General features: G+C 45.8%; 1 protein-coding gene across 1 annotated transcript; it reads left to right on the forward strand.

Annotated features, from left to right (window-relative positions):
- Nucleotides 1–9,475: 9,475 nt before the first annotated feature.
- TMSB10 (thymosin beta 10) lies at nt 9,476–10,499 on the forward strand. Its single transcript, XM_079792653.1, has 3 exons — nt 9,476–9,615; nt 9,884–9,998; nt 10,212–10,499. The coding sequence occupies exons 2-3, from the start codon at nt 9,899–9,901 to the stop codon at nt 10,244–10,246; spliced, it is 135 nt and encodes a 44-aa protein (XP_079648779.1). The 5' UTR covers nt 9,476–9,615; nt 9,884–9,898; the 3' UTR covers nt 10,247–10,499.
- Nucleotides 10,500–24,578: the final 14,079 nt, after the last annotated feature.

The raw sequence follows: 24,578 nt of genomic DNA on the forward strand, positions 1-24,578 counted from the left end.
AAAGAATGAAATCTTACCCTTTTTGACAACATGGATGGAGAGCATTATGCTAAGTGAAATAAGCCAATCAGAGAAAAATAAATACCATATGGCTTCACCGATATGTGTAATCTAATGAACAAAATAAACTAACAAACAAAATAGACAGACTCCTAGGTATAGAGAACAGACTGACAACTGTCAGAGGGAAGGGAGTTGTGGGGCTGGTGAAAAAGGTGAAAGGATTAAGAGGGGTAAAACCTCATTGACACTGACAACAGTATAGTGATTACCAGAGGGCAAGGAGAATGGGGGGAGGTAGAAGAGGGTAAAGGGGGACAAACGGTGATGGAAGGAGACTTGACCTGGGGTGGTGAACACACATATACAGATGATGTATTATAGAGTTGTACACCTGAAACCTATATCATTTTATTAACCAGTGTCACCCCACTAAGTTCAATACAAAATAGATAAAAAATTTTAAAAAGAAAAGTTGTGGAATCAAATTTTTTACACTTTAAATACAATTGCATTTTATTTTTAATTGTTTAGATCATTACTATCTAAATATGTTTTGTGAAAATGTTGATAACATAATTAGCAATTATGCTTAAGTGAAAGCAAGAAAATAATTTGTAAAATACACTTCTAATCGTTTATGAATCATGTATATCTTTATTTTGTCATTCTTTCAAACATTCCCAGCCCATCAATAGAAAACCTAAACCTGCATAATACTTACCAAATACAGTCATCTGTGATATTTTGCCCACTTTCACTTATACAAAACCATTTTTTCACATTTTTAAAATGCATTATGAAATTATGTTTGTTATGCATGAGAATAGAATATATTTTGTTTAACAGTATGCTAGCTGGTTTTATGACATTAAATATTTAGACATGTGGTATGTGAGTCTCCATTGGTACTCTTGTCCTGGGCCCTGCAAACCCAGGAGGATAAAATTTAGGAGGAAGAGTTTGTAGTAGCAAACTAAATGTAGATCAATATGGCATTGATTAAATAACATATGATACCTCTGTATAATAGAATCATATGCAGCCTTTAATAAGCAAAAGCCAACGGGCTTGAAGCCAAATGGCTAAGTTTCAAATCCCGTCTCTTCTACTTACTAGATGTGTGACCTTAGTTATTTAACCTCTCTGTGCCTCAATATCTTCATCTGTAAATAGGGAAGTACTAGTACTTTGCTCATAAGACTGCTGTGATATTAAAGAGTCAATACGTGTAAGGTGCTTAGAACAGTGGTGGACATGTAGTAATTGTACATAATAATCAGTATTATTATGTTCATTATTTACACTGACATGATACAATCTTCAAGATATAGTAAGAAAAAAGTACAGTGCAGAGTGTAATAATATGCTATCATTTGTAAAAATGAAATTGGTAAAAGTGATTGCTTCCAGGGAGAGAATGGGAGATAAGGACTTGGAAGTAGGAGAGAGATTTTTCACTGTATGTTCCAGTTACTCTGCTTAGAAAATCACCCCAGAACACTTAGTGGCTTAAAACAACAATCATGTATAAGATTCATGGTTTCTGTGGGCTGAGAAATCTGACAGAGCGCCAGAGAAACAGCTCATCCGCTCCATGATGCCTGTGGTCTTGACTCTCTCATTTCTCTTGCTTCATTCAGCCACGATTTTAGGTTGATTTTCCAGGTCTGTGTCCCCCACCAGGCTGTAGGATCCTTTAGAACAGGAACCACAGCTTATTCATCTCTGTATCCCTAACAGGGCCTAGCATGGGCACTCAGAAAAATCTTAGTGAAGGATTGAAGAATGAAGATTACCTGTCCTACTTGGCTGGTGTGGCCCAGGTTGCAGGCTCAGTCCCCAGTAGGGGGTATGCAGGAGGCAGCCGATCAGTGATTTTATCTCTCCCTCTCCCTTGCTCTCTCTGAAATCAATAAAAAAATATATTTTTTAAAAAGAATACATGATCTCATTTTCCCTAGAATTTTTTTGTCATTCATTTCCTAATCCCAGGTACGCCCCCACCTCTTCATCAGCCAAGAGCATGCCACAGAGATTGAAATTGCAAAACCCTAGAAACAAAGCCTTATTTGTTTTTAGGTGGACATATCTTGTATTAGAGTGACTTTGCAAATAATTTTATCAACTTAGAGCACTGGTCCTACAGACTGAATGTTTGTGTCCCCCCAGATTCATGTGTTGAGATCCTGACCCTGAAGGAGATGATATTAGGAGGTGGGACCTTTGGGAGGTGACTAGGTCATAAAGATGGAGCCCTCATGAATGGGATTGGTGCCCTATAAAAGAGACCCAGAGAGCTCCCCAGCCCTTCCTCCAGGTGAGGAGATGGCCATCGATGAAACAGGAAGCAGGTCCTCCCAGGCAGCTTATCTTGGACTTCCCAGCCCCTGGAGCCAGGAGAACTAAAATTCTGTGTGCAAGCCACTTTGTGTACAGCGTTCTGTTATAGTAGCCCCAACGGACTAAGGCAACTAGAGTAGACAATAAAGGATTAGAGCACATTGCCAAGCGTGGTTCAGAGAGCAGGCTTCACACACAGATGAGGGGCAGGCAAAGTCCAAGACCTCGGTACTTCCTGTTGAGGTACATACAAGCATGGAAGGGGGAAACATATTCATTTGAAGAAATACTCCATTAACATTTAAATGAAAGAAAAGCACAGAAGATGACTACCCTGTCCAAAGACACAAGTAGTAGTATTTCAACAGCGAACATTAAAATCCCACTAAGGACAGAATTCTCTCTCTGGGGAAACGGCTCCATGGCTTATAGTAGGAAGGGAAGCCTGAAAACCTGCTGTCAGCAGGAACCGGGGTAGCAGAAGCAAAACAAAACAACAACAGAAATACAAGTGCATTGTTCTGCTGGAGAGAAAGAGGGGAGTTGGTAATTCTCAAAGGGACGAATGAAGTGAGGAAGGAGGGGATCAGAACAGGAAGGGAGGAGGTAGTGAGGTAGTGTGAGTATGGGGCATCCTAGAAGCACAGAGGAGATCACCCAAGGCACTAAAAGGGTATTTAGGATCAAGGATGTGTCATTAAAAACATAGGTTTTCCCACCTTGGCCAGTGTGTCTCAGTTGGTTGGGCATCGTCCCCAATGCACTGAAAGGTTGCTTGTTCGATTCCTAGTCAGGGCACATGCCCGCATTGTGGGCTCTGTCCCCGGTAGGGAGCATGCAGGAGGCAATCAATGTTTTGCTCTCACATGGATGTTTCTCTCTCTCTCTCTCTCAAAATCGATTAAAAATCTTTATATATATATATATATATATATATATATATATATATATATATATATATATATATATATATATATATATATGTTTTCCCCTCCTTAATCCATAAGCCTTTGGTAAAAGTATGCTGCACACACCAGCTTTACACTGATAATTGCTTTGAAGGAAAAAGTCAAGACCAAGGGCTATCCATGTTTGGATATGCATTAATATGGAGACAAAAATTCAGAAAGACCAGAAACAACCATAACAACAGAATATTGCTGAAAATTCAGAGAAACCATTGGACTGCATCAAATAGGAGTTGTAATCATTCTTATCTAGATCTTCGTCAGACCCCAGAACACATCTGGGTTACACATAAAGTTTCAGAAACATCTGTCTTGTGGCAGTGAAAGGTGAATTTAGAAGTTAAAGGTATGATTTCTGAATAACAGATGCTAAGCCACTCCAGCAGTGTTTGAACTGTTGGCCACAACCACTTAGTGGTTCATGAAAGCAAATTGGAAAGGCACAATTCGTGTTTTTTTTTTGTTGTTGTTGTTGTTTTAATGGATTTTTAGAGAGAAAGGAAGGGAGAAATGTCGCTGAGAAACATCAACATCAATCCTCCCGCACACCCCTGCTGGGACCAAGCACACAGCCCAGGCATGTGCCCTTCCCCCACCAGAATCAAACAGTGACCTCTTGGTGCATGGGTCAACGCTCAACCACTGAGCCACACCAGCCGGATACAGTGTTTTCAATGAAATAATAAAATGGAAAGGAATAATTCAACACCGCTAGTCATTAGGAAAATGAATTTAAAACCTTGATGAGATATAACCCCATGTCTGTTATAACAGCTAAAATTAAAAATAGTGATGATACCAAATATTGGTAAGGATGCTAAGAAACTGGATCTCTTACACATTGCCGGTGGGAATGTAAAATGGCACAGCCACGCTGAAAACCTGTATGGCAGTTATTTATAAAACAAACATAAACTTACCATATGACCCAGCAATCACTCTCCCTGACATTTATATCCCAGAGAAATAAAAATGTATGTCCACAGACACCAAAAAGAATGTTCACAGAAGCATTATTTTTAACAACTAAAAGCCAAAAATAGTCAAAATGACCTTCTATATGTGGTAAATTCATACCATGGAAATACTCAGAAATTAACATTGATACACTCATCAACTTGAACAGATGTCAAGGACATTATGATGAATGGGAAAAACCAACTTTATTTATTTTTAATATATATTTTTATTGATTTTGGAGTGGGAGAGAGAGATAGGAACATTAATGATGAGAGGGAGTCATTGATCAGCTGCCTCCTGTATGCCCTACACTAGGGATTGAGCCCACAACCTGGGCATGAGCCCTGACCGGGAATTGAACCATGACCTCCTGGTTCATAGGTCGATGCTCAACCACTGAGCCATGCTAGCCGGGTGAAAAACCCAATTTTAGACAAAATTTTAGAGATGGAGAACAGAATAGTCGTTGCCAGGGCTTTTGGGTTGGGGTGAGGTGAGACTCTAAAGGGATAGCATGAGGAATTTTCTTTGTGGTGATGGAATAGGTCTGTATCTGGACTGTGGTGGGTGCATAACTTTGTACATATGATAAACTTGCCTAGAACCACACACACACACACACACACAAGTGCATATGATAATTGGTGAAATCTGGAAATGGTTTATGGATTGCACCAATGTCCGTCTCCTGGCTTTGACACTGCATTATCGTTGTGTAAAATGTCACCATTTAGTACACAGGGGACCTGAGTGTACTTTCTTTGCAACTTCTTAGGAGTCCATAATTATTTCAAAAAAAATGTTTTAAAAATGAAAATGAATAGAATAGAACAAAGAAGTTTTGAGTACATCTCTCAAAGTAAGAGCATTGTTCTGGTGAAACAATTTGTTTCATTTGTGTACCCGCCTGTAAGCACTAGATCACAATGTGGAATGTATTTTATGCACTTCTTCAGGGGGAGGGGTGGTTGTCAAGGTTAAAAACATTTGAAAACCGTGATTTATAGCAAGCTGGGAGAGTCCCATCATCTTTCTCTCTCTTCCATATCCAGAACACTACCAGATACCGTGTGGACATTCAATAAACATTTATTGACTGAGTCTATGTGTGACTATGAAAGATATTTAGGAACAATCCCCAAGTGGGACCTGAGACCCTGGCACCACTAAGTAATGATTTTTCCATCTCATGGTGTAACATGCTGTGTTGCTACCTAACAAAACATCCCAAAAACTTAATGACTCAATGTTGATTTTGCTCCTGAATCTGCAATGTGGCCAGGGACAGCTGTGTGTCTGCTCCACTCAGCGTGAGCTGGGGGGAGTGAAGCTTCTGAGGCTCACCTGCTTGTAGTGGCTGATGCTGGTTGTCGGCTCAAACCTCAGCAGAGGCTGTGGCTGGAAGGCCTACAAGTAGTCTTTCCATGTAGGTGCTTGGCTTCCTCAGAGCGTGGAGGCACCCAGAGAGAGAGTCAGGTAGAGCCCTGTAACCTTTTACGACCTACCCTCATCAGCAAAAAGCATAGCTTCTGCCCTAACTGGTTTGGCTCAGTAGATAGAGCGTCGGCCTGTGGACTGAAGGGTCCCAGGTTCAATTCCAGTCAAGGGCATGTACATTGGTTGCAGGCACATACCCAGTAGGGAGTGTGCAGGAGGCAGCTAATGGATGTTTCTCTTTCATCAATGTTTCTAACTCTCTATCCCTCTCCCTTCCTCTCTGTAAAAAATCAATAAAAATATATTTTTTCAAAAAAAGCATAGCTTCACCCTGACCCATTTGGCTCAGTGGATAGAGCGTCAGCCTGCGGACTCAAGGGTCCCAGGTTCGATTCTGGTCAAGGGCATGTACCTTGGTTGCGGGCACATCCCCAGTGGGGGGTGTGCAGGAGGCAGCTGATTGATGTTTCTTTCTCATCGATGTTTCTAACTCTATCTTCCTCTCCCTTCCTCTCTGTAAAAAATCAATTAAAAAAAATTTTTTTAAAGCATAGCTTCTGTCACATTGAATTCACTAGAAAAAAGTCATGACAGACAGTCTGTACTCCAGAAATGGTGGGAGATAAGAAAAAAGAAAGAAAGAAAGAAAGAAAGAAAAAGAAATGATAAAAGAAGTGTCAAAGAACATTTTAAAGCCACTAATAATTGAGACTGATTGTTATTATTCGTGGATGAAACTAGTAACTTGACCATTGTTCTTTTTGTTATTATTAAGCTATCATTGACATATAACATTCTATTAGTTTCAGGTGTACAACTTACTGATTCGGTGCTTGTATATGATGAAAACTGTTCACCACAATAAGTCTAGTTAACATGCATCACCACACACAGTTACAAAGTGTCTTTTCTGTCCTATGACCACTGTTCTGAAGCAGCAAATGCTAAAGAGGCTGCCTGCCTGCTTTCTTAGAGATGGGCCACAGAGCTGCCCTGAGTGAGAATAAAATGTTTGCGAGTCCACTTAAAGCTCCTTTGGGAATCCGGCATGCTTGGTGTGGTTGAAATGTGTGTCTCCATAGCTGTATCCAGAAGAAATAGATTCCTGTTTCCCTAATAAAAGGAAGCTGGAGTTGGAGTTCAAATTAGAACAATTGAATATTTCCACGCTCAAGCAAAGGTGGTGCCAAGGAAGGTAACACCTAAATAATGTATGGCCTGGCATCTGAAAAGGAACCAAGTGCCAGCGAGACCCTCCACAGAGTCAATGTCTCTGGCTGTCTGGCTAGTTTCCTGCTCAAGTTTGGCAGATCCTTCAAGAGTATATCACAGAGACTGCTCCCAGTCCATCCAACCCCGCTTTCTCCTACTCCTGGGTGCACAGCTCGACTACATTTCCCAGCATTGCTTGTAGTTAGGGGAGACCATGTGACTGAGTCCTGGCCTGAGAAATGAGGGCAGAAGTAATGGAGACGACTTCCAGGCCTGGAGCATAAAAACTCCAGTGCAGCCCTCTATCTTGTCTTCTTTTCCCATCCACTGGCTGGATGGAGTAAATTTCCAGGACCTAAGGGAGGGCAGAGTGACAAGAGAGAAAGGCCTGGGTGCCTGAGTCACTACATGGAGGAGACCTGCCCAATCAGAAACACCCGTATATAATGGTGCTGTATGAACGGGAAATACTCATTTTATTGCACTGAGCCACTATGGGGGCTGTTTGTTACAATAGTTTGCCTACCCTGATGGGGAAGTTGAATTGTTTGTCAGAGAATGTTCATTCCCCTCCCTCTCCCACCATGGGTGGAATATACCTGCCCACTCCATTAATGGTGAGTTTGGCCAATGGGATGTTGACAGACGTGAGGTGACATGACACACTTCAACACGTCTACTCCTGTGCTACAGCCCTCTTGCTGCTTTGCCATCACCTTGAGAAGAACAAGCTCCAGTTAAATCCTGGTCCAGAAGATAAGACACCTGAGGATCAGACCTGGTTCCAACCAGCAGCTAGGAGCCATGCCCAGCTTGGCCCAACCCAGCAGCAGGTGGATGAGCAAGAGTAAATTATTGTTGTTTTAAGCCAAGTCCTGTGGTAGTTTGTTACACAACATGACAGGCAATCCTATATACTAAAACCCTAATATGCAAATTGACTGAATGGCAGATCTGGTCACTATGACGTGCACTGATCACCAGGGGGCAGATGCTCAATGCAGGAGCTGCTCCCTGGTGGTCAATGCGTTCCCCCTGCTCGGCCAGAAGCCGGGTTCACTGCTGGCCAGCACAGGGGGTGGGGGGATCCTTAGCTGGCAGCACTAAGGACCCCTTGGGGGATCTCTGCCTACCAGCTAAGGCCCGCTCCCTGCACCCTCAGACACAGTGTTCCCAGCAGCCAGGAGAAGGTACACCCGAGCGGGCCTAAGCCGGCATTTGGACATCCCCCAAGGGGTCCTGGACTGAGGAACCCCTCCCTCTCAGTGCTAGAATGTTGTGCACCAGGTCTCTAGTAGTTGAATAAAGTGTGAGTGTGACTTTCTAGCAGTGCTTCCACTTAGGCCTGTTTTTTATCTCATTTAAGCTTTGTACCAAAGCTATTTTGCAGAAGAAACTAAGGTGCAGGAGACTTGCCATAGGTCACAGTTTGTATACCAAACACATAAGCCTACATGTATTTCCTTCTGCTCCAAGCACATGGAGGGAACGAGGAAAAGCAGATAACACCAGGAAGGGACCAGACAGAATTTAGGATGTTTCCACCAAATGCCACTTTAAAAGAGCTTGGCAATACTCCTTGTCACTTGAAAAATGAAAGTTCAGGATGAATAAAACAATGGCCAGCTTCACCCCCTGGGTTGTAAATTCATGGAATTTAGTACCTAAAGATGTTGCAAGGGCTGAAAATACAACTTTTCTAAGAACGATTTGAATAATTGCCTTACACCACTCCGAAAATGGGTTAACAAGAAAAACAAGGCTGTTGTAGGGTTATCTTCAAGGTTAAATGCAAGGAGGAAAACCGCACCCTCAGACACGGTGTTCCCAGCAGCCCCAGAGAAGGTACACCGTGAGCGAGCCCTGGGGACAGCCAGCTCCCACGACTGCCCTTCAGCGCTCGCAACAAGCGTGTGAGGAGCCCCCGCCGCCACCCTGCAGGCGCCACCCTGGGGGGGGGGGGGGGGGAGAAAGAGACGACGAGACGACAACCGGCCCCCAATCTGAGCAAAGGGCATTGCAGCATTATCAGTCTCGCCCCCATCCCAAGCCTCTTCATCTCTAGGACCCGCTGCTCGGATTCCTTTAGCGGGAGAGCACGCAAGGGCTCGGCCTCTCGGAAGAGAGAGAAAGGGCGGAGGGGATTTTGGTGGGGCAAAGGCAAGAGACGTGGGACTGCACCAGGGTGGGGTGGTGTCTCCTGCAAGCAGGAAATGCGGCAGAGCGCTCGAGCACGTCTGCACACCCGCCCCCCACACACACACACACACACACACATACACACACACTACACGCGCACCCATCCCCGCCGGCCCCCCACACCCGTTCTGCAGCCAATTTCCCCAGAGGGCCGTGCAGCCCCAAAAGAACCGAGGACCCAGCGACCACCCTGGCGGCACCGGCGGCCTCCACGGCTGGGGTGCGGGTTTCGAGGTGCATGGGGCGCGAGGGTTCGAGGCGCGAGGGCTGCAAGGGCCGGAAGAGCCGCGCCCAGCCCGGCGGGCAGCCCGCGGAGGGCGCGGCGGGAAGCGAGAGCCCGCGCGGCGCCCGCCCCGACTGCACCGCCCCCGCTGCGGCGGCCGAGGGGCGGGGCGGGCGCGGTGTATATAAAGCGAGGGGCGGGCGCCGCTCTTTTGTCTCTTGCTGCAGCGACGCGAGTGGGAGCCGGGGACCCCGTCTGGGAGCGAAGGCCTAGGTGAGCGCCGCAAGGAGCGGGGACCCTTCGGGGTGGGGTCCGAGCCGGGCCCCTGGCCCTGCGCCTCGCCCAGGCGCCCTTCCCCGACGGGACTCCGGCCGGCCGGCCGACCACGCCCTGGGGCTGCGGGGAGGGTGCGCGGCGCGCCGGATCCCCGGCCTCGGGGCTGCGGGGAGCGCCTGGCCGGGGCGCCACGTCGGGAGGCGCGGGCGGGAGAGCGCGGAGGGTAGCTCCGGCCCGGGCTGACCCACCCCTGCTTGCCCACCAGGATTGTTTCAAGAAAATGGCAGACAAGCCAGACATGGGGGAAGTCGCCAGCTTCGATAAGGCCAAGCTGAAGAAGACGGAGACGCAGGAGAAGAACACCCTGCCGACCAAAGAGAGTGAGTGCGCCCCGCCCCGGCCCGCGGCCGCCGCCCAGCCCCCTCCCCGCGGGCGCCTCCTCCCCGGCGGTCCCGTCCCCTCTCGGTTAACAAAGCGCTGTCTCCCCAGCCCCTTCCTAACCCCGCACCTCGTGGTCCTCGCCCTCACCGGGTTTGGGGGGGTTGCAAGCTGTCCTTCCTCAGCCCCTAGAGCCCGCTGTCTGCTCTCCACAGCCATTGAGCAGGAGAAGCGGAGTGAGATGTCCTAAGAACCCGAGGATTCCCACCCCCGGCATCTTCGGGACCCCCTTGCGATGTGGAGAAAAGGCCACCGGCAAGGACCAACGAGCCACAAACTGCACTGTGAACCCGGACACTCCGCGCCCATGCCATCGACCTGTGGGTCCCTCAGGGGACCCCCTCCCCCCCCCCCCCCATCGGACTGCCAAATTCTCCGGTTTGCCCTGGGATATTGTAGAACATTATTTGTATGATGAATGAAATAAAACACACCTCGTGGCACGGCTGGCGTGGTCTGAGTCTGGGTTGGGTGTGCGTGGGCAGTGCCGCTGCAGCAAAGCCCCAGGCGCGGGAGGAAGTCGCTGTTCCTGCCGCGGGGAGGGGTTCGCAGGTGGGCTGGCTGGGTGGGACCACTTTTTTAATTTTTACTTCACCTGTTTCTCCATACGATTTCATGAGTATTACCTGCTTAGCTTTTGCTTCTACTGCAATCCATGTAAAATTAGACTCCACTTTATCATTCCTGGAAGCTGTTTTGGAAAGTGCTTTTCAGAAGAGCAAGGGTTTGCTTTCTTTTTTTTTTTATTGTTTATAAAGTATTACAAATAGTAGTACATATGTCTCCTTTTTTCCCCCCATTGACCTTCCCCCGGCCTCCCCTACACCCCCCTACCGCCCTGCACATGCCCTCACCCACCCCAGTGTCTAGCGTCCATTGGTTAAAGGGTTTGCTTTTTGCAAAGCTTTTGCAGCCCCACTGCTTCCCGCTGGCCCCCTCCAAGCTGATTGACATTGGAGAGAGCAGTGATTTGAAGTCAGAAGAAAGGGGGGAGGGGGCCAAATCTGGGATGCTGGAATAGGGCGAAGTCACAAAGTCTCCCAGAGACTTTCTCTTGGAACCTAAAGAGGAGACATTAGAGCAAAAAGGCGCGGGGTCCAGGTGAACAAGAGCCGACACATCACAGCTAGAGGAACCAATTCCAGAAAACGGGGAGCCTAGCTTTACTCCGTCTCGGACCCTTTCACAAAAGGCTTAGCCGTGAGAGGAAGTGCTGGCTGAGCCACGTCCTGTGCTGTGATAAGCAGGAAGGATGGAAATGTGGAGGGAGGGGCCAGCGGGGAGGGGGGGAGGGCGCACAGCCCTTGAGGTCACCCTCTGGACCTTAGGGGAAGAGGGACCACCCCAAAGGGGCTTGGCTGAGGGACGGGGTAGTGCCTGGGAATGCCAGGCATACTGGAGCAGAACAAACAGGCTTGTGATTACTGAGGGGGGGGTTCTTTTTAAGGAGGGAGCAACGGACAAATTACTTAGTGATTTGTCACACATTTTTGTCTGACTGTAAGAGGCTGGACACTGGATAAAGGTAATTCAAAAGAAGTGCAGTCTAAAATCCAGTGGGTGAGACAGGCAGCCACAGGTGTCTGGGGACACGAGGCAGAGGGAGCCACTGCCTGTTTTGCATAAAGAGGTAATTTGACAGGCCTGTGCTTTGGAGGGTGAGTGGCAGGCCTGGGGAGAGAAATAAGGAACAGAAACACATTAGGATGCCACTGGGGGCGGGACACTAACCTTTCCTGAGCGTCTGCGGTCGGCCAGGCACTGTGCTAGGAGCTTTAATTCTCAGAAACTGTATTAAGGCAGTATGGCTATTATCCCATTTTGTAGATGGGGAAACTAGGGTTCAAAGATATTAGGGATTCACCCAGCTGGCGAGGCTCAGTGGTTGAGCATCAACCTATGAACCAGGAGGTCTCAGTTCAATTCCCGGTCAGGGCACATGCCTGAGTTGCGGGCTCCATCCCCACTACAGGGCATGCAGAAGGCAGCCGATCCATGATTATCTCTCATCATGGATGTTTGTCTCTCCCTCTCCCTTCCTCTCTGAAGTCAATAAAAATATAGATTTTAAAAAGAGAGAGAGAGAGACTAGGCATTTGCTAAAGTCACACAACTAGTGAACAGTGAAGCCAGAATTTGGGGCCAAAGGTGTACTTTTGGGGATCCTATAGCTCAATGTTGGGAACATCCGTTGTGTCAAAACACTTCATGTAGGTTCACTACTTCAAGCATATTTATAATTGACCCTATTGGGGGTCTGTAGTTGGGAGGTTAAAAGGAAACAAGAAATCACTACTGCCTTCAAACAGCTAGTGAGAAGAGCTTTGGAAGAAGATAAAGATAGGTAGGAGGCTTGCAATAGAATAAAATAATCAGGCTCTATCTGGTTTGCCCTGCAGACTGAAGGATCCCGGGTTCGATTCCAGTCAAGGGCACATACCGGTTGCAGCTTGATCCCCAGCCTGGTCAGGGTGCGTGCCGGAGGCCACCAATCAATGTGTCTCCCTCACATCGATGTTTCTCTCTGTCTCTCCCCTTCCTTTCCACTCTCTTTTAAAAATCAATAGAAAAATATCCTCGGGTGAGGATTAACAACAACAAAAAAAAAAAGAATAAAATAATCAGTCTTCCTGACTCCACCTTGCTCAAGCCTGCCCAGTTTCCATAACGTTGGTTAGCAATTTCTGCTTAGTCCTGCACATAGACATTCTAAACATTAAAGGAATCTAACCTGCAGCATAGGAATTACTGAAACAACCTCTCTGCTCAAAACCATTTCCCCAAGGAGATAAGGAAGTTGCATACAAAAATCATGACTGTTTGTAAAAAAATATATAGGAACCTAGTGACTGGGACCATGGCAACCGTGGTTTGTTGACCAGAAGCTAAGAAGTTTCGCCATCCTCCCTCAGATGACATCCAGGTGTCTGCAATCATCAATCACCTGCTGACCTCAAACCCCTTTCGTTTCTCCCTTCTCCTGACATAAAAGAAGCCTGAATTCTGTACTTTCTCAAGATGGTTCTACCATCTTCTTGGCTTGCTGGCTTTCCAAATAAAGTTGCTTTTCTTGCCCCAACTCAGCACTCGAGTTAGTGGCTATGGACTCAGGGGTTATTGTGGGACAAGCAGTTGGAGTTTTCACTGATTATAGGCTAAGAGTGGAGAGAGATTGGGAACACTGCTACAATTTTCAATCAGATGGTCATGAAAGATGGTCAAGAAAGGGGGGGGGGGGGGTAAGAGTCTTGGAACAAAGACCTAAAGAATGTGACAAGGCCTTACAAGGTAAGAAAGAATGTGCTGAAGGCCTCAGGAAGAACAAAAAGCTGGAGTGGAGTTAGCAAGAAGTAGGGAGATGAGTTGTGAGAGGTCAGGAGATGGAGAAGGCAAATCTTGAAGTATTAAAACTGCTACAAGGTTGCTGCTGATGGGGCCTCCTCCCCGCCCCCAATTCTATAGGTGCCCCTCGTTGTCCCTCAGTGTCCTGCCTGGGCACACCACACCCAAGTCCTCTTCTGGACCAAACTCCTCTCCAGGGCTCCATCTGGGATGTAAATGCCAGTCCCTCTTCCCTCTGATCCCACAGACGCCCCACCTGCAATGGGCTCACAGCAGAGAGCAGCTCCAGAGCCCCACCTCTTGGGACCCCTGTAGCTTCAGAAGATTCCCATGACTTCCTCACCCCCTCTCCAGAAAATCCTCTCTATTCTGATGAGAGCCTTGCTCTTCCTAAGAATTTAAGAAAATGTTCACTTTTCCCCTGTATGACAATGAGCCAATTGGAAGATGCCAGGACAGGTTGGGAAAGGAGATGTGGATAGGCCAGGGGGTGCATTATTTTAGAAATCTTATCACGCCACACTGATAGCACTGTTCTTCCCCAACCCATCCGGGCTCCGGAGCTGTATGCAGGTGTGCACTTCTAGACATGTTAACCCCCCCCCCCCGCCCCCAGAAGATAGGCCCCGAAGGCCAAGCATTGGCCAAGAGAGCTACCTTCCTAGGCCCCAACTGTGATTGATCCCAAGGGACCACCTGGGAATCACAGTGGAGACAGCACCAGAGCCTGGAGTTGGAGTGCCAAACTCCCCACTCCTCCCCCCCCCCCCCCCCCCCCCGTATGTACCACATGCTGGGAAAACAGACAGAGGACACCTCAGGGAGCACATTATCTACAGTAGTAGGAGGACCCAACCTCTCTTCCCAATGCTTCCAATCTCCCACATTGCTCTCTCACCCTCAGGAAAACGCTTCCTCTCCTCAGACAATATCAGGTGCTTCAATTCCCAGCCTTTCCCCACCTTCTCCTGTCAATTCCCCTGAATAGGAACAACATGCCTGGGTTTCTCCTATCTACCTTTACTTCACTCCTCATACCAGATGTGCAGGAAAAACTCTTCCGTTTCTCCTTTACCTCAACACTCTACACACAGAATACTCTATCAAATGTGGGTTTTCCAATACCAAGCAATTCTCTGGTTCTCCAGACACCAGCTGGTGTCCCCCGGTTCAGTTCAGTTCTGATACTATCTACCTCTAGTTAGCATCAGATCACACAGGTTAAGAGCTCAGTCCCGAAAGACTGCCTCTTTCCCCCAGTTGAAACACCAATTGCAAGTCAAGATTGAAAGTATGAATTTATGAAAGCTACCCAATGACCTAGCAATGCCACAACCAGAGAAATAAGTGCTTGTGTCCACTAAAGGACATGTTTGAGAATGTTCCAAGCAGCCCAGCTGGCATGGCTCAGTGGTTGAGCATTGACCTATGAACCATGAAGTCACAGTTCAATTCCCAGTCAGGGCACATGCCTGGGTTGCAGGCTCAATCCCCAGTGTGGGGCATGTAGGAGGCAGCCAATCAGTGGTTCTCTCTCATCATTGATGTTTCTATCTCTCTCTCCCTCCTGCTCTGAATCTATAGAAGGATGAGGAGGAGGAGGAGGAGGAAGAAGAGGAGGACAAGGAAGCTTTATGCATATTAGCCAAAGAGAAAAACAACTCAAATATCCATCAACAGAATGGATAGACAAATTAATTTGATATATTCACACAGTTAATCAAGTTGCTCGACAATAAAAAAGAACCAAGTACCAATATTTAAAATTGTATGCTTCCATTTACATGAAATTCTAGAAAAGGCAAAAATACTTCTTTATGATAAAAGTAAACAAAATCTCTGGGGGTGATGGAAATATTGTCTACTTTGATCAGAGTGGTGGTTACATGGGTATGGGTATGGGTATGGGTATGTGTAAAAAAACTCGAGAGGTACACCACAATTAGAACTCACATGCACTTCACTTTTCCCAGAGAGGTATTTTAATCCTATGAAGAGCTAAGGATTCCCACATTATTATTTTTATTATCATTATTATTATTGATTTGAGAGAGAGAGGAAGGGAGAGGGAGAGAACATCCCCATAAGCACCCCAAACAGGGACCAAACCTGAAACCTGGGCATGTGCCCTGACCAGGAATAGACCGGTGTGATCTTTTGGTGCACGGGATGACACCAAACCAACTAAGCCACACCAGCCAAGGCAGGATTCCCACCTTTAGGGATGCATACTGTTAACTCAGAGCGGAAGATTGTCTAAAAAGAGCCCATATCTGGTTCCAAAAAGCAACATGAAACCATAAAAGTTCTATGGCTCTTTCCTTCTTCCCTGCCTTTGAATGTTTTCCCCACTTTGAATGACCCTCTATCTTCTTTCCAGTTAGTTAAATATTAACCATCCTACAAGGCCCTACCAATCACCATCTTCTCCGAGTAGCCCTCCTGGATTTCCCAGCTAAAGACATTCTCTCATCTCAGCACCTATCTGCACCTCCCTATAATACCTAGACCAGTGGTTCCCAACATGGGGCACATGCCCCACAGGGAAGCAATTTGATTTTTAAGGGGGGCAATTCAAGAATGAGTTACTAACAGTGATTTCAGTGATTTTTTTTGCATTTCTTATGGTTCTAGGGGCCTCATATATAGTATATAATTATATATTGTGACATATTTATGCATTTCAGTTCTCTAGTATATGTTTTGAAACTTCATTTGCTATTTTTTCATATTACTTTGCCGGTGCTGACCAGCAGACCATGAGCAACAAATGAATGATTACTCTGACACATGTTTCTGTGAAAGAGAGGGCTAAGGGACTGTTTGGCTATAGGAACCAAAGAACCTCATTCGCCGGCCTCTTCAGGCTTTTATTGTAACAGCAGTTTGAGATAAAGTTTAACTTTTAAATGCAATCAGTAGGGTAAGTATTCTTGGGAGGACACATGTGTCTGCAGTGTCCTTTAAGCAAGGACACCTAAAGATTAAGCATAAAGATTCTGGTAAACACCCGAGCGTCCGCACGTACACAGACTTGTTTGGAAAGGTCAAGGAACAATTAGGGGCTGCTGCCTTCAGCCATCTTCCCTTTTTGGAATTTCCTCCTTACAAACTTTCCAGCCAAGTCTCCCGTGCTCCCCACATCACTTAATAATATTATTTTTTAAACAATTTCTTAGTGATTTCTTCCTCAGCATTTCAACTGTCCTTTTGTTCTTTTATTTTTCTCTGTCATGGATGCCTTTTTCTTTGGAAGCTTGTTTAGACCAAATTAACGGCCTTTTAGGCTTCCTCCACATGTATAGGAGTTCACTTTTTGAATAATAAGAATTATATGTCACAGGGGAGGCATCAGTATTTTAGAGATGCTTAGGTGGGGCATGGCCAAAAAAAAAGGTTGGGAACCACTGACCTAGACACATACATCACCTTCTCAGTTAGACTAAATAGAGAAGGATTCTTATTAATTGATATTGATGACTCCCACAGTAGCCAGCACTTAATAGACACTCAGTAAACACTTACTGACTTGTAACTGAAATATCACATGGCCTCACCTTTGCTATGCCAAATCGAGGCTGCTACCAGGCTCCCCACTGTCTTATTGTTGGCTCTATTGTGCATCACAGGGTCCAAGCCTGATGGGCATATGGGAGCTACTTCACCATGGCTCAAGGAAGCCAAGCATCTTCATTTCCCTCCTGAGCCACACTGGCCAGGGCCTCTTGGTTTTTAAATTGTTGATACAGCACAATTGCATGGGAATACTATGTATAGGTGCAAACATACAAAAGAGCAGACTGCTTCTTTATGTGCAAAATATCGTTGTGCTATATTTTGTTAGTCAGCTTTCGATAGATGATGCTACAGTAACAAAAAACTCCAAAATTTTCAATGGCTTACAACAAAAATATACTTTTTTTGTTTATATTGTACGTCGGTTGATGCTCTGCACCTGTTCTACATGTCGTTTTCATTCTGAGAGCCAGGCGAAAGAAGCAGCCCTGCCCTAGCCGGTTTGGCTCAGTGGATAGAGTGTCGGCCTGCAGACTGAAGAGTCCCAGGTTTGATTTCAGTCAAGGGCACATGCCTGGGTTGTGGGCTCCATCCCCAGTGTGGGGCATGAAGGAGGCAGCCAGTCAATGATTCTCTCTCATCATTGATGTTTCTATCTCCCTCTCCCTTCCTCTCTGAAATCAATTTTTAAAAATCAAAAAAAAAAATTTTTTTTAAAGAAGAAGAAGCCCTACCTGAGACATGCTGTTGTTATGGCAGAAGGAAAGAGGAATGGCAGAGCCATGCAATGGTTTCTCAAGCTCTTCTCAGTTATGGCACTTCCATTCACATTACATTAGCCAACGCAAGTCATAAAGCAAGCCTGACATCAGCTGGGGGAGGCACAGCAAGTCACCTTTGATAGCCTGGGGGAGTGTCTGCAGAGACACTGCAGAATTACCTGGGTGCCATCAGGTAATTCTGCTAGAGGGAAGGCAGGGAATAATGGGGAGTTTTAATAGTATGTTGAAATGCGTATACATATAATACTTTGGAAATTATCTTTTTTTTAATCCTTACCCGAGGATATTTTTAATTGATTTCATAGAGAGAGGAAGGGAGAGAGAGAGAAACATCAATTGGTTGCCTCCCGTACATGCCCTGAGCAGGGATCAAACCCCGCAAACTTTTGATGTACAGGACGATGGTCCAACCACCCGGTCAGGGCAGAAAATTAACTTTCTTTATTTTACCTTTATATTCCAGTTCGGGCTTGTGTTATGTTTTTAGAGTATTGTGTAGGTAGGTTACATTATCTTTGGTTTCCATTTCAGGAAATAAAATATTTGCTACAAAAGATGTTGTTTCTGAAGGATTGGGAATCAGTGGTCTGATCCAATCATGGTAATCCCATTACCCTTGTGGTGACTGACTTGAGTAGGTGTGGGTTACAATTCTTCCCAAGAGGAAGCCTGCTAGGGGATTTCTGGGAAGATGGTGTTTGCTGTTCATGAAAGACATAAGGAAAAGTTACACACATCATTGTGTAACTTTGATGCTTGAACCAGGACGTGCATCTTGAAGTTATGAAGAGAAATGCCAACATTCTGAGATTGGTAAAGTTGAAAAATGAAAAGAATCTAAGTATTTGATGAGCTCTTGAGCTGCTGAGTTTTCCTGAAAACACCTTATCTATGAACTTTTTGTTATGTGAAATAATACATTACCTTGTATTTAAGAAATTTATAGTTGGGTTTTCTGTTACTGACAGTCAAAAGTGTTCTACAATGATCATGTGGAATGAGAAGAGTCTGAGTGCAGAGATATTGGTTAGCAGGATATTGTAATAGTCCAGGCAGGAGGTAATGAGGACTTAAATCAGAGAAGGACTAGTGCATAGTGGTATGCTGGTAAATGTTTAACAATCAGCTCCCAATTAAAGGTAGAGGTCTGTAGGAGTTAATTTGTAGCATTTGCCAATTTCTGTGGTGTAAATAATGCCAATTTCAAGCTGCCTAGAGTTTAACAACCAGTTTGCTGCCTTCTGAACATTTAACAATTGGGTCTTTGCAAGCCGGTGCCTCGTGACTCTGGCATACCACTGGCTGTGGGGATAAGAAATCAAGGCAGCTCGGCCAGCGTGGCTCAGTGGTTGAGCATTGACCTGTGAGCCAGGAGGTCATGGTTCAATTCCAGGTCAGAGTCTGGGTTGCAAGCTCCATCCCCAGTGTGGGGCGTGCAGGAGGCAGCTGATCAATTATTCTCTCTCATCCTTGATGTTTCTATCTCTCTCCCTCTCCCTTCCTCTCTGAAATCAATAAAAAGTATATTTAAACAAAAGCAATCAGGGCAAAAACAAAAGATTTTGCAGAGGAAGAATTAGTAAGATTTCAGATTGTGTGGGCAATTACAGAAAGTGTCATCTGACAGATAAACAGAAACTTTACTTGTCTATGTGACTTCATTTCTATGCTTTGAGTTCCAGAAGGGAAAACCAAAGCATCGTATAAGCCATTGGCCAGAGAGTACATGGGGAGACACAGTACTGCTGTGGAGAGAGATTTTTCAATCCGAAAACAAGTATTACAAATTAATCTAATGGTTAAGACATTGTACAGAGAGACAGTGAAAGAAGAACATGATAATGTGGGTGTCTATGGCACTGAGTCCTGGGAAAGGTAGGGTAAACTTGGAACTGTGGCCAGTGGAAATTGTGTTCTTTCCCGGAGTTGCCAGGAAAGCATTACAGGGACTCACGTAAGGGAGTCTGTGGTGTATGTAGTAAGGGGGATTGAAGTTGAAGTAAACACAAAGGTCTATCCTGGGTAAAGTTCAGCCTTGTCTTCATCCGGCCCTGGAATAGGGCCAGTGTCCAGGCATTTTGCGCCATTGGTTCAGTCCATGTCTCTGTTCAGATCCAGCCAGCTTAGGCTGTTCCCTCCCGTCTGCGCTCCAGCTTGCACTGTGCCCAGGCCACACTCGGAGTCAAGCAGCTGCTGGACCCCAAGCGGCTGTTAGTGCCACATGGTTGCTATGGAGAGAGAACGCACGAAGGATGGGGTGAAGGATGGGGTGAGTGCGTGTTACCAAGTGAGAGAAAGATCTGTGTTAAGCTTGAGTTATATTATCTCGGACCAGGTGCCCTTTCAACCTAACCAATCAACTTCCCAACCTTTCACTGGGTTTGCGTTGGACCCTCCCTCTAACCAACCTATTTTCCTACATCTTCCAGGGTTCTGTGTCCCTCATCCAATCCGATCCTTTTCCCAGGCTAGACACTCTCCCTCGGGTCCCCATCCTAGTTCCTCCTGCGCATGCCTCAAAGTGGAAGTACCTCCCCCTGGGCCATCTTGGCTTTTCTACTGGGCATGCACCCAGCAGAGGGAGTTCTCCTTCACTGTCCTATCCCTTCATACCTCCCCCACCCCACCCCACCCCAGTAATCTGCAGGGCACAGACCTGTGGTTCCCTGGGAATGTGTGAAGCTGTAGCTTCCTAGTGAAGTAGGCCAAATATTGGATTCAGCTTCCAGTTTATTAGGCTTAATCATGTCTGATTCACTTCACCCCTTCTTTTATTAATATCTAGCTATCGACACTAACAGAACCTGCACCAGGCAAAACCCTGGAGCTAACACTCCTGTCTGGGTGGAAGCACCTGGTGGGAGAAAAGCAACTGGGCTGGGCAGAATCCACAAGCGAGTTAGGGACATGGAGACACTATGGCTATTAACCAATCCATTGCTTCCTGCATTTATTCGACCACAATTTATAAAGCATCTGCTAGGTCCTAGGCCAGGTAGTTGCTCAGGGTAAACAAAATAGATTCTCCTGGGCCTCATTCTCTCACAGATAAGAAGAACAGGTAACCTAAATTAATGGCAAGACATGGTGCCCTAGCTGGTTTGGCTCAGTAGATAGAGCATCGGCCTGCGGACCAAAGGGTATCGGGTTTGATTCCGGGCAAGGATGCATACCTTGGTTGCAGGCTCTTCCCCTGCCTGGGCCTGGTCAGGGCTCATTCAGGAGGCAACCAATTGATGTGTTTCTCTCACATTGATGTTTCTTTGTCTTTCCCTCTCTCTTCCACTCCCTGTAAAAATCAATGGAAAAAATCCTCTAGCAAGGATTAACAAAAACAAAACATTATGGTATTATGGAGTTCTATACTCTGATTTAAAACTAAAAGGCACTAATCTTTTTTTTTTAATATCCCCAGTGAAATTCTGAGCCCTTAACACTGAGATATGGTCCTATTGACTCAGCCCTGGCTTTTTTTTTTTTTTTTTCAGCATTTACTCTGAATCCCCATGGCATGCGTGTCTATTTCTATAATGTTAAATTGATGTATTTCACAGAAGTCCACAAGATTAGAGCCATTGGTTGGAAGATAAAAACCGTTGGTGCCATGAATGCTATTTAAGGTTACTAGGCCTCCCAACCATAGCTAAGACTTTTCTCTACATTGTGGAAAAATCCTGTTCGCTAGAACGGCCGTCCTGCTGAGAGAAACTCTCCCGCATCAGTGCAACCCGGAGACCTCCATCTGAGGCATCAGTGGCTAAAAAGAACCTTTCTTTTTCTTTTTCTTTTTTTTTTTTTTTTTTTTTTGTCCAAATGTTATCTCCTGCCACACTGCCCCTTGTTTGTTCCCTGCTACTCAGGTGCCAGGTGATTTGATCTGGCTTGTTCTTAGAAAAAATATCAGTACAGTGCATAGTTGTATCATGAGGATTTTTTGGTTTTTTATTTTTTTTAAAAATACTACCCAACCTGGCTTAAGCAGAAAAACATATATTTACTGATGTAAGTGAGAAATCCAGAGAGTCGGTTTTGCTTCGGGTGCGGCCAATGGAGAGACAGCCAGATGATGTCACAGGGACCTGGTTTCTCTCTCCCAGTCTTTCAGCTCCGCCTCTTCATTCTCAGGCTGACCCGCCCCACCACAGTGACAATACAGCTGCTGCAGCTCGGAGAACACATTCCTCCCCGGTGTACGAAGAGCACAAAGAGAGAACTTCTCCTCATTCAGCTCAAACAAAAACCCTGGGCTTACCTTTCACTGGCCTGAATTAGGTCAGGTGCCCATCCCTGACCCAGTCACACAGGCCAGGACAAAGGAAGACAGAGCTTGGTGTAAACCTAGGTCATATGTCACCCCTGGAGTTAACGGAGTGAGTCAGCCTCCCTAAAATCACGGGGACATTGAATGGAGAAAGCATAGATTTCTGAATGACAATTAGGGTAAATGGGTATTAAGCACCAAAACCTATCAATGACCACCACAGTCATGTGCCATATAAAGGTCCCATATTAACCTCTTAACTCCTGGAGAAGCTATGTTATTAACTGGTCCATGGCTTTCTCCACTTATTGGACCACAATTTATAAAGCATGGGGACTACATGGGCTACTCTGAGTCTGACCCTGGGGTGTTCACACGGACCTGAACTGGTAAAGAAGACCTAACACCTAACTTCGTTGTCATCATGGCCCAATGTCTCTGCCAAAACCACTGCTGGGGCCAGGGTCCTGAGGTTAAAGGTACAGACACTGTGTGTGTGTGTGTGTGTGTGTGTGTGTGTGTGTGTGTGTGTGTGTAAAAAGAGAGATTTTAAGGAATTGACTCACACAATCAGGTCAGGCAGTTCCTCCCCCTGGAAGATTTCAAGCAGAATTCCTTCTGCTCCAGGAAACCTACATTTTTGCTCTTAAGGTCTTCAACTGATTAGACGAGCCCCACCCACATTGTGGAGAGTAATCTTCTTTACTTCAAGTGCAAATATTAATCACATCTGCAAAACACCTCCACAGCCACATCTAGACTGTGTTTGACCAAATAACTGGGCACCATATTCATACTCAGCCAAGTTAGCAGGTGAAATTGATCATCACAGTGTTTGAGGCTGGTTTTCCATTTCATCCCCACAGGCAGCTAGATTCCAACAGGCACTGTCTCCTTGGATCCAGGCACCAGTCCATGCCATACCAGACCTGGCCAGCAGCAGGGAACACAGGAATGCAAAAGTCCAGCTCCCACCCCCACCCAGGGCTGGGAGGCAAACTGTATGCTGGATGGTGGGGCAGAAAGCTGGGAGGGACCTAACCGGTTTGGCTCAGTGGATAGAGCATTGGCCTGTGAACTGAAGGGTCCCAGGTTCAATTCCGGTCAAGGGCATGTACCTTGGTTGCAGGCACATCCCCAGAAGGGGTGTGCAGGAGGCAGCTGATCAATGTTTCTCTCTCATTGATGTTTCTAACTCTATATCCCTCTCCCTGCCTCTCTGTAAAAATATCAATCTACACTAATAAAAGAGAAAGATGCAAATTGACCATACCTTCACGACGCCCACCAGCCAATCAGGAGTGAGTATGCAGATTAACCCAACAAAGATGGTGGGTTAATTTGTGTATGCAGGTGCCAAGCAGCCAGGGCAGGGTGGGACATCGCAATGACAATGATGCAGGCGTTCCCAATGGCAATGATGCAGGCGTTCCGCACTGCCCCAGCAGCTCCGGGCCTCTGGGCAGTGTGGGAAGGCAGAAAGGCAGCTCCGAGCAGGAACAAAAAGGTGGCTCCAGCCAGAGGGAAGGCGGTGCTGGCAGACAGGGGAAGGAAGGCCCATTCTTGCATGAATCTTCATGCATCGGGCCTCTAGTAAAATATATTAAAAACAGAAGAAAAAAGAAAGCTGGGCGGAATCTCAATTCTGAGCCTGGAACCTCAGAGTCTTTATACCAGGCCTGAGTTGCCTATTTCCAGATGTCTCTATGAGGAAGAGAAATAAGCTTCTATGATATTTAAGTCACTGGGTTTCGGAAGGTTTTCTGTTATATGCAGCTGAATCCAATTCTATGTAATAATTTTTTTTAAAAACGCAACTTAAGAAAGATGATAAACAAAGGACTAAACAAAGAAGCATTTTTTGAAAGTTTCAAGAACATAAAAATAAAACTAAAGAGTTTTTTTTCATAAATATAAATTATTTTTTAAATCCTTGTAAAAGACTCTCAGACTAGGTCAACACTATTTCCAATCTTTTTTTTTTTTTCAGGGAAGTTATATCTGCAACAATTTCAGAAAGGTAACATTAAGGTGTTAATATCAAACAAAGTGAAATTCAAGCCAGAAAAAGTAAATAATTAAGAAGTGTTGTTTAATATTGGCAGGCCACTATTTTAAAAACATCCATAAACTTTTATGCACTGAATAACAAACATTGCACACATATGCATGCAGGCTCACACACTGGTACCACTTCAAGAATGCCAGGCACAGATGGCTTCACAGATGATTTCTTTCAAAGCTGCAAGAAAGCAATAATACCTCACAATTTGTTTCAGTAGCTAGAAAAGGACATATGCCTACCAATACACTTTACAAAGCCAAAATAATCCTATCTAATAAAAGAGTAATATGCAAATTGACCATCACTCCAACACAAGATGGCCGCCCCCATGTGGACACAAAATGGCTGCTCCCATGTGGTCAAAGATGACTGCCCCCATGTGGACACAATATGGCCAGCAGGGGAGGGCAGTTGTGGGTGATCAGGCCAGCAGAGGAGGGCAGTTGGGAGGGACCAGGCCTGCAAGGGAGGACAGTTGGGGGTGATCAGGCCTGCAGGGGAGGGCAGTTGGGGGTGACCAGGCCAGCAGGGGAGGGCAGTTGGTGGGGGGACCCAG

Source organism: Cnephaeus nilssonii (assembly GCF_951640355.1).
Source record: "Cnephaeus nilssonii genome assembly, chromosome: 15".
NCBI lineage: Eukaryota > Metazoa > Chordata > Mammalia > Chiroptera > Vespertilionidae > Cnephaeus > Cnephaeus nilssonii.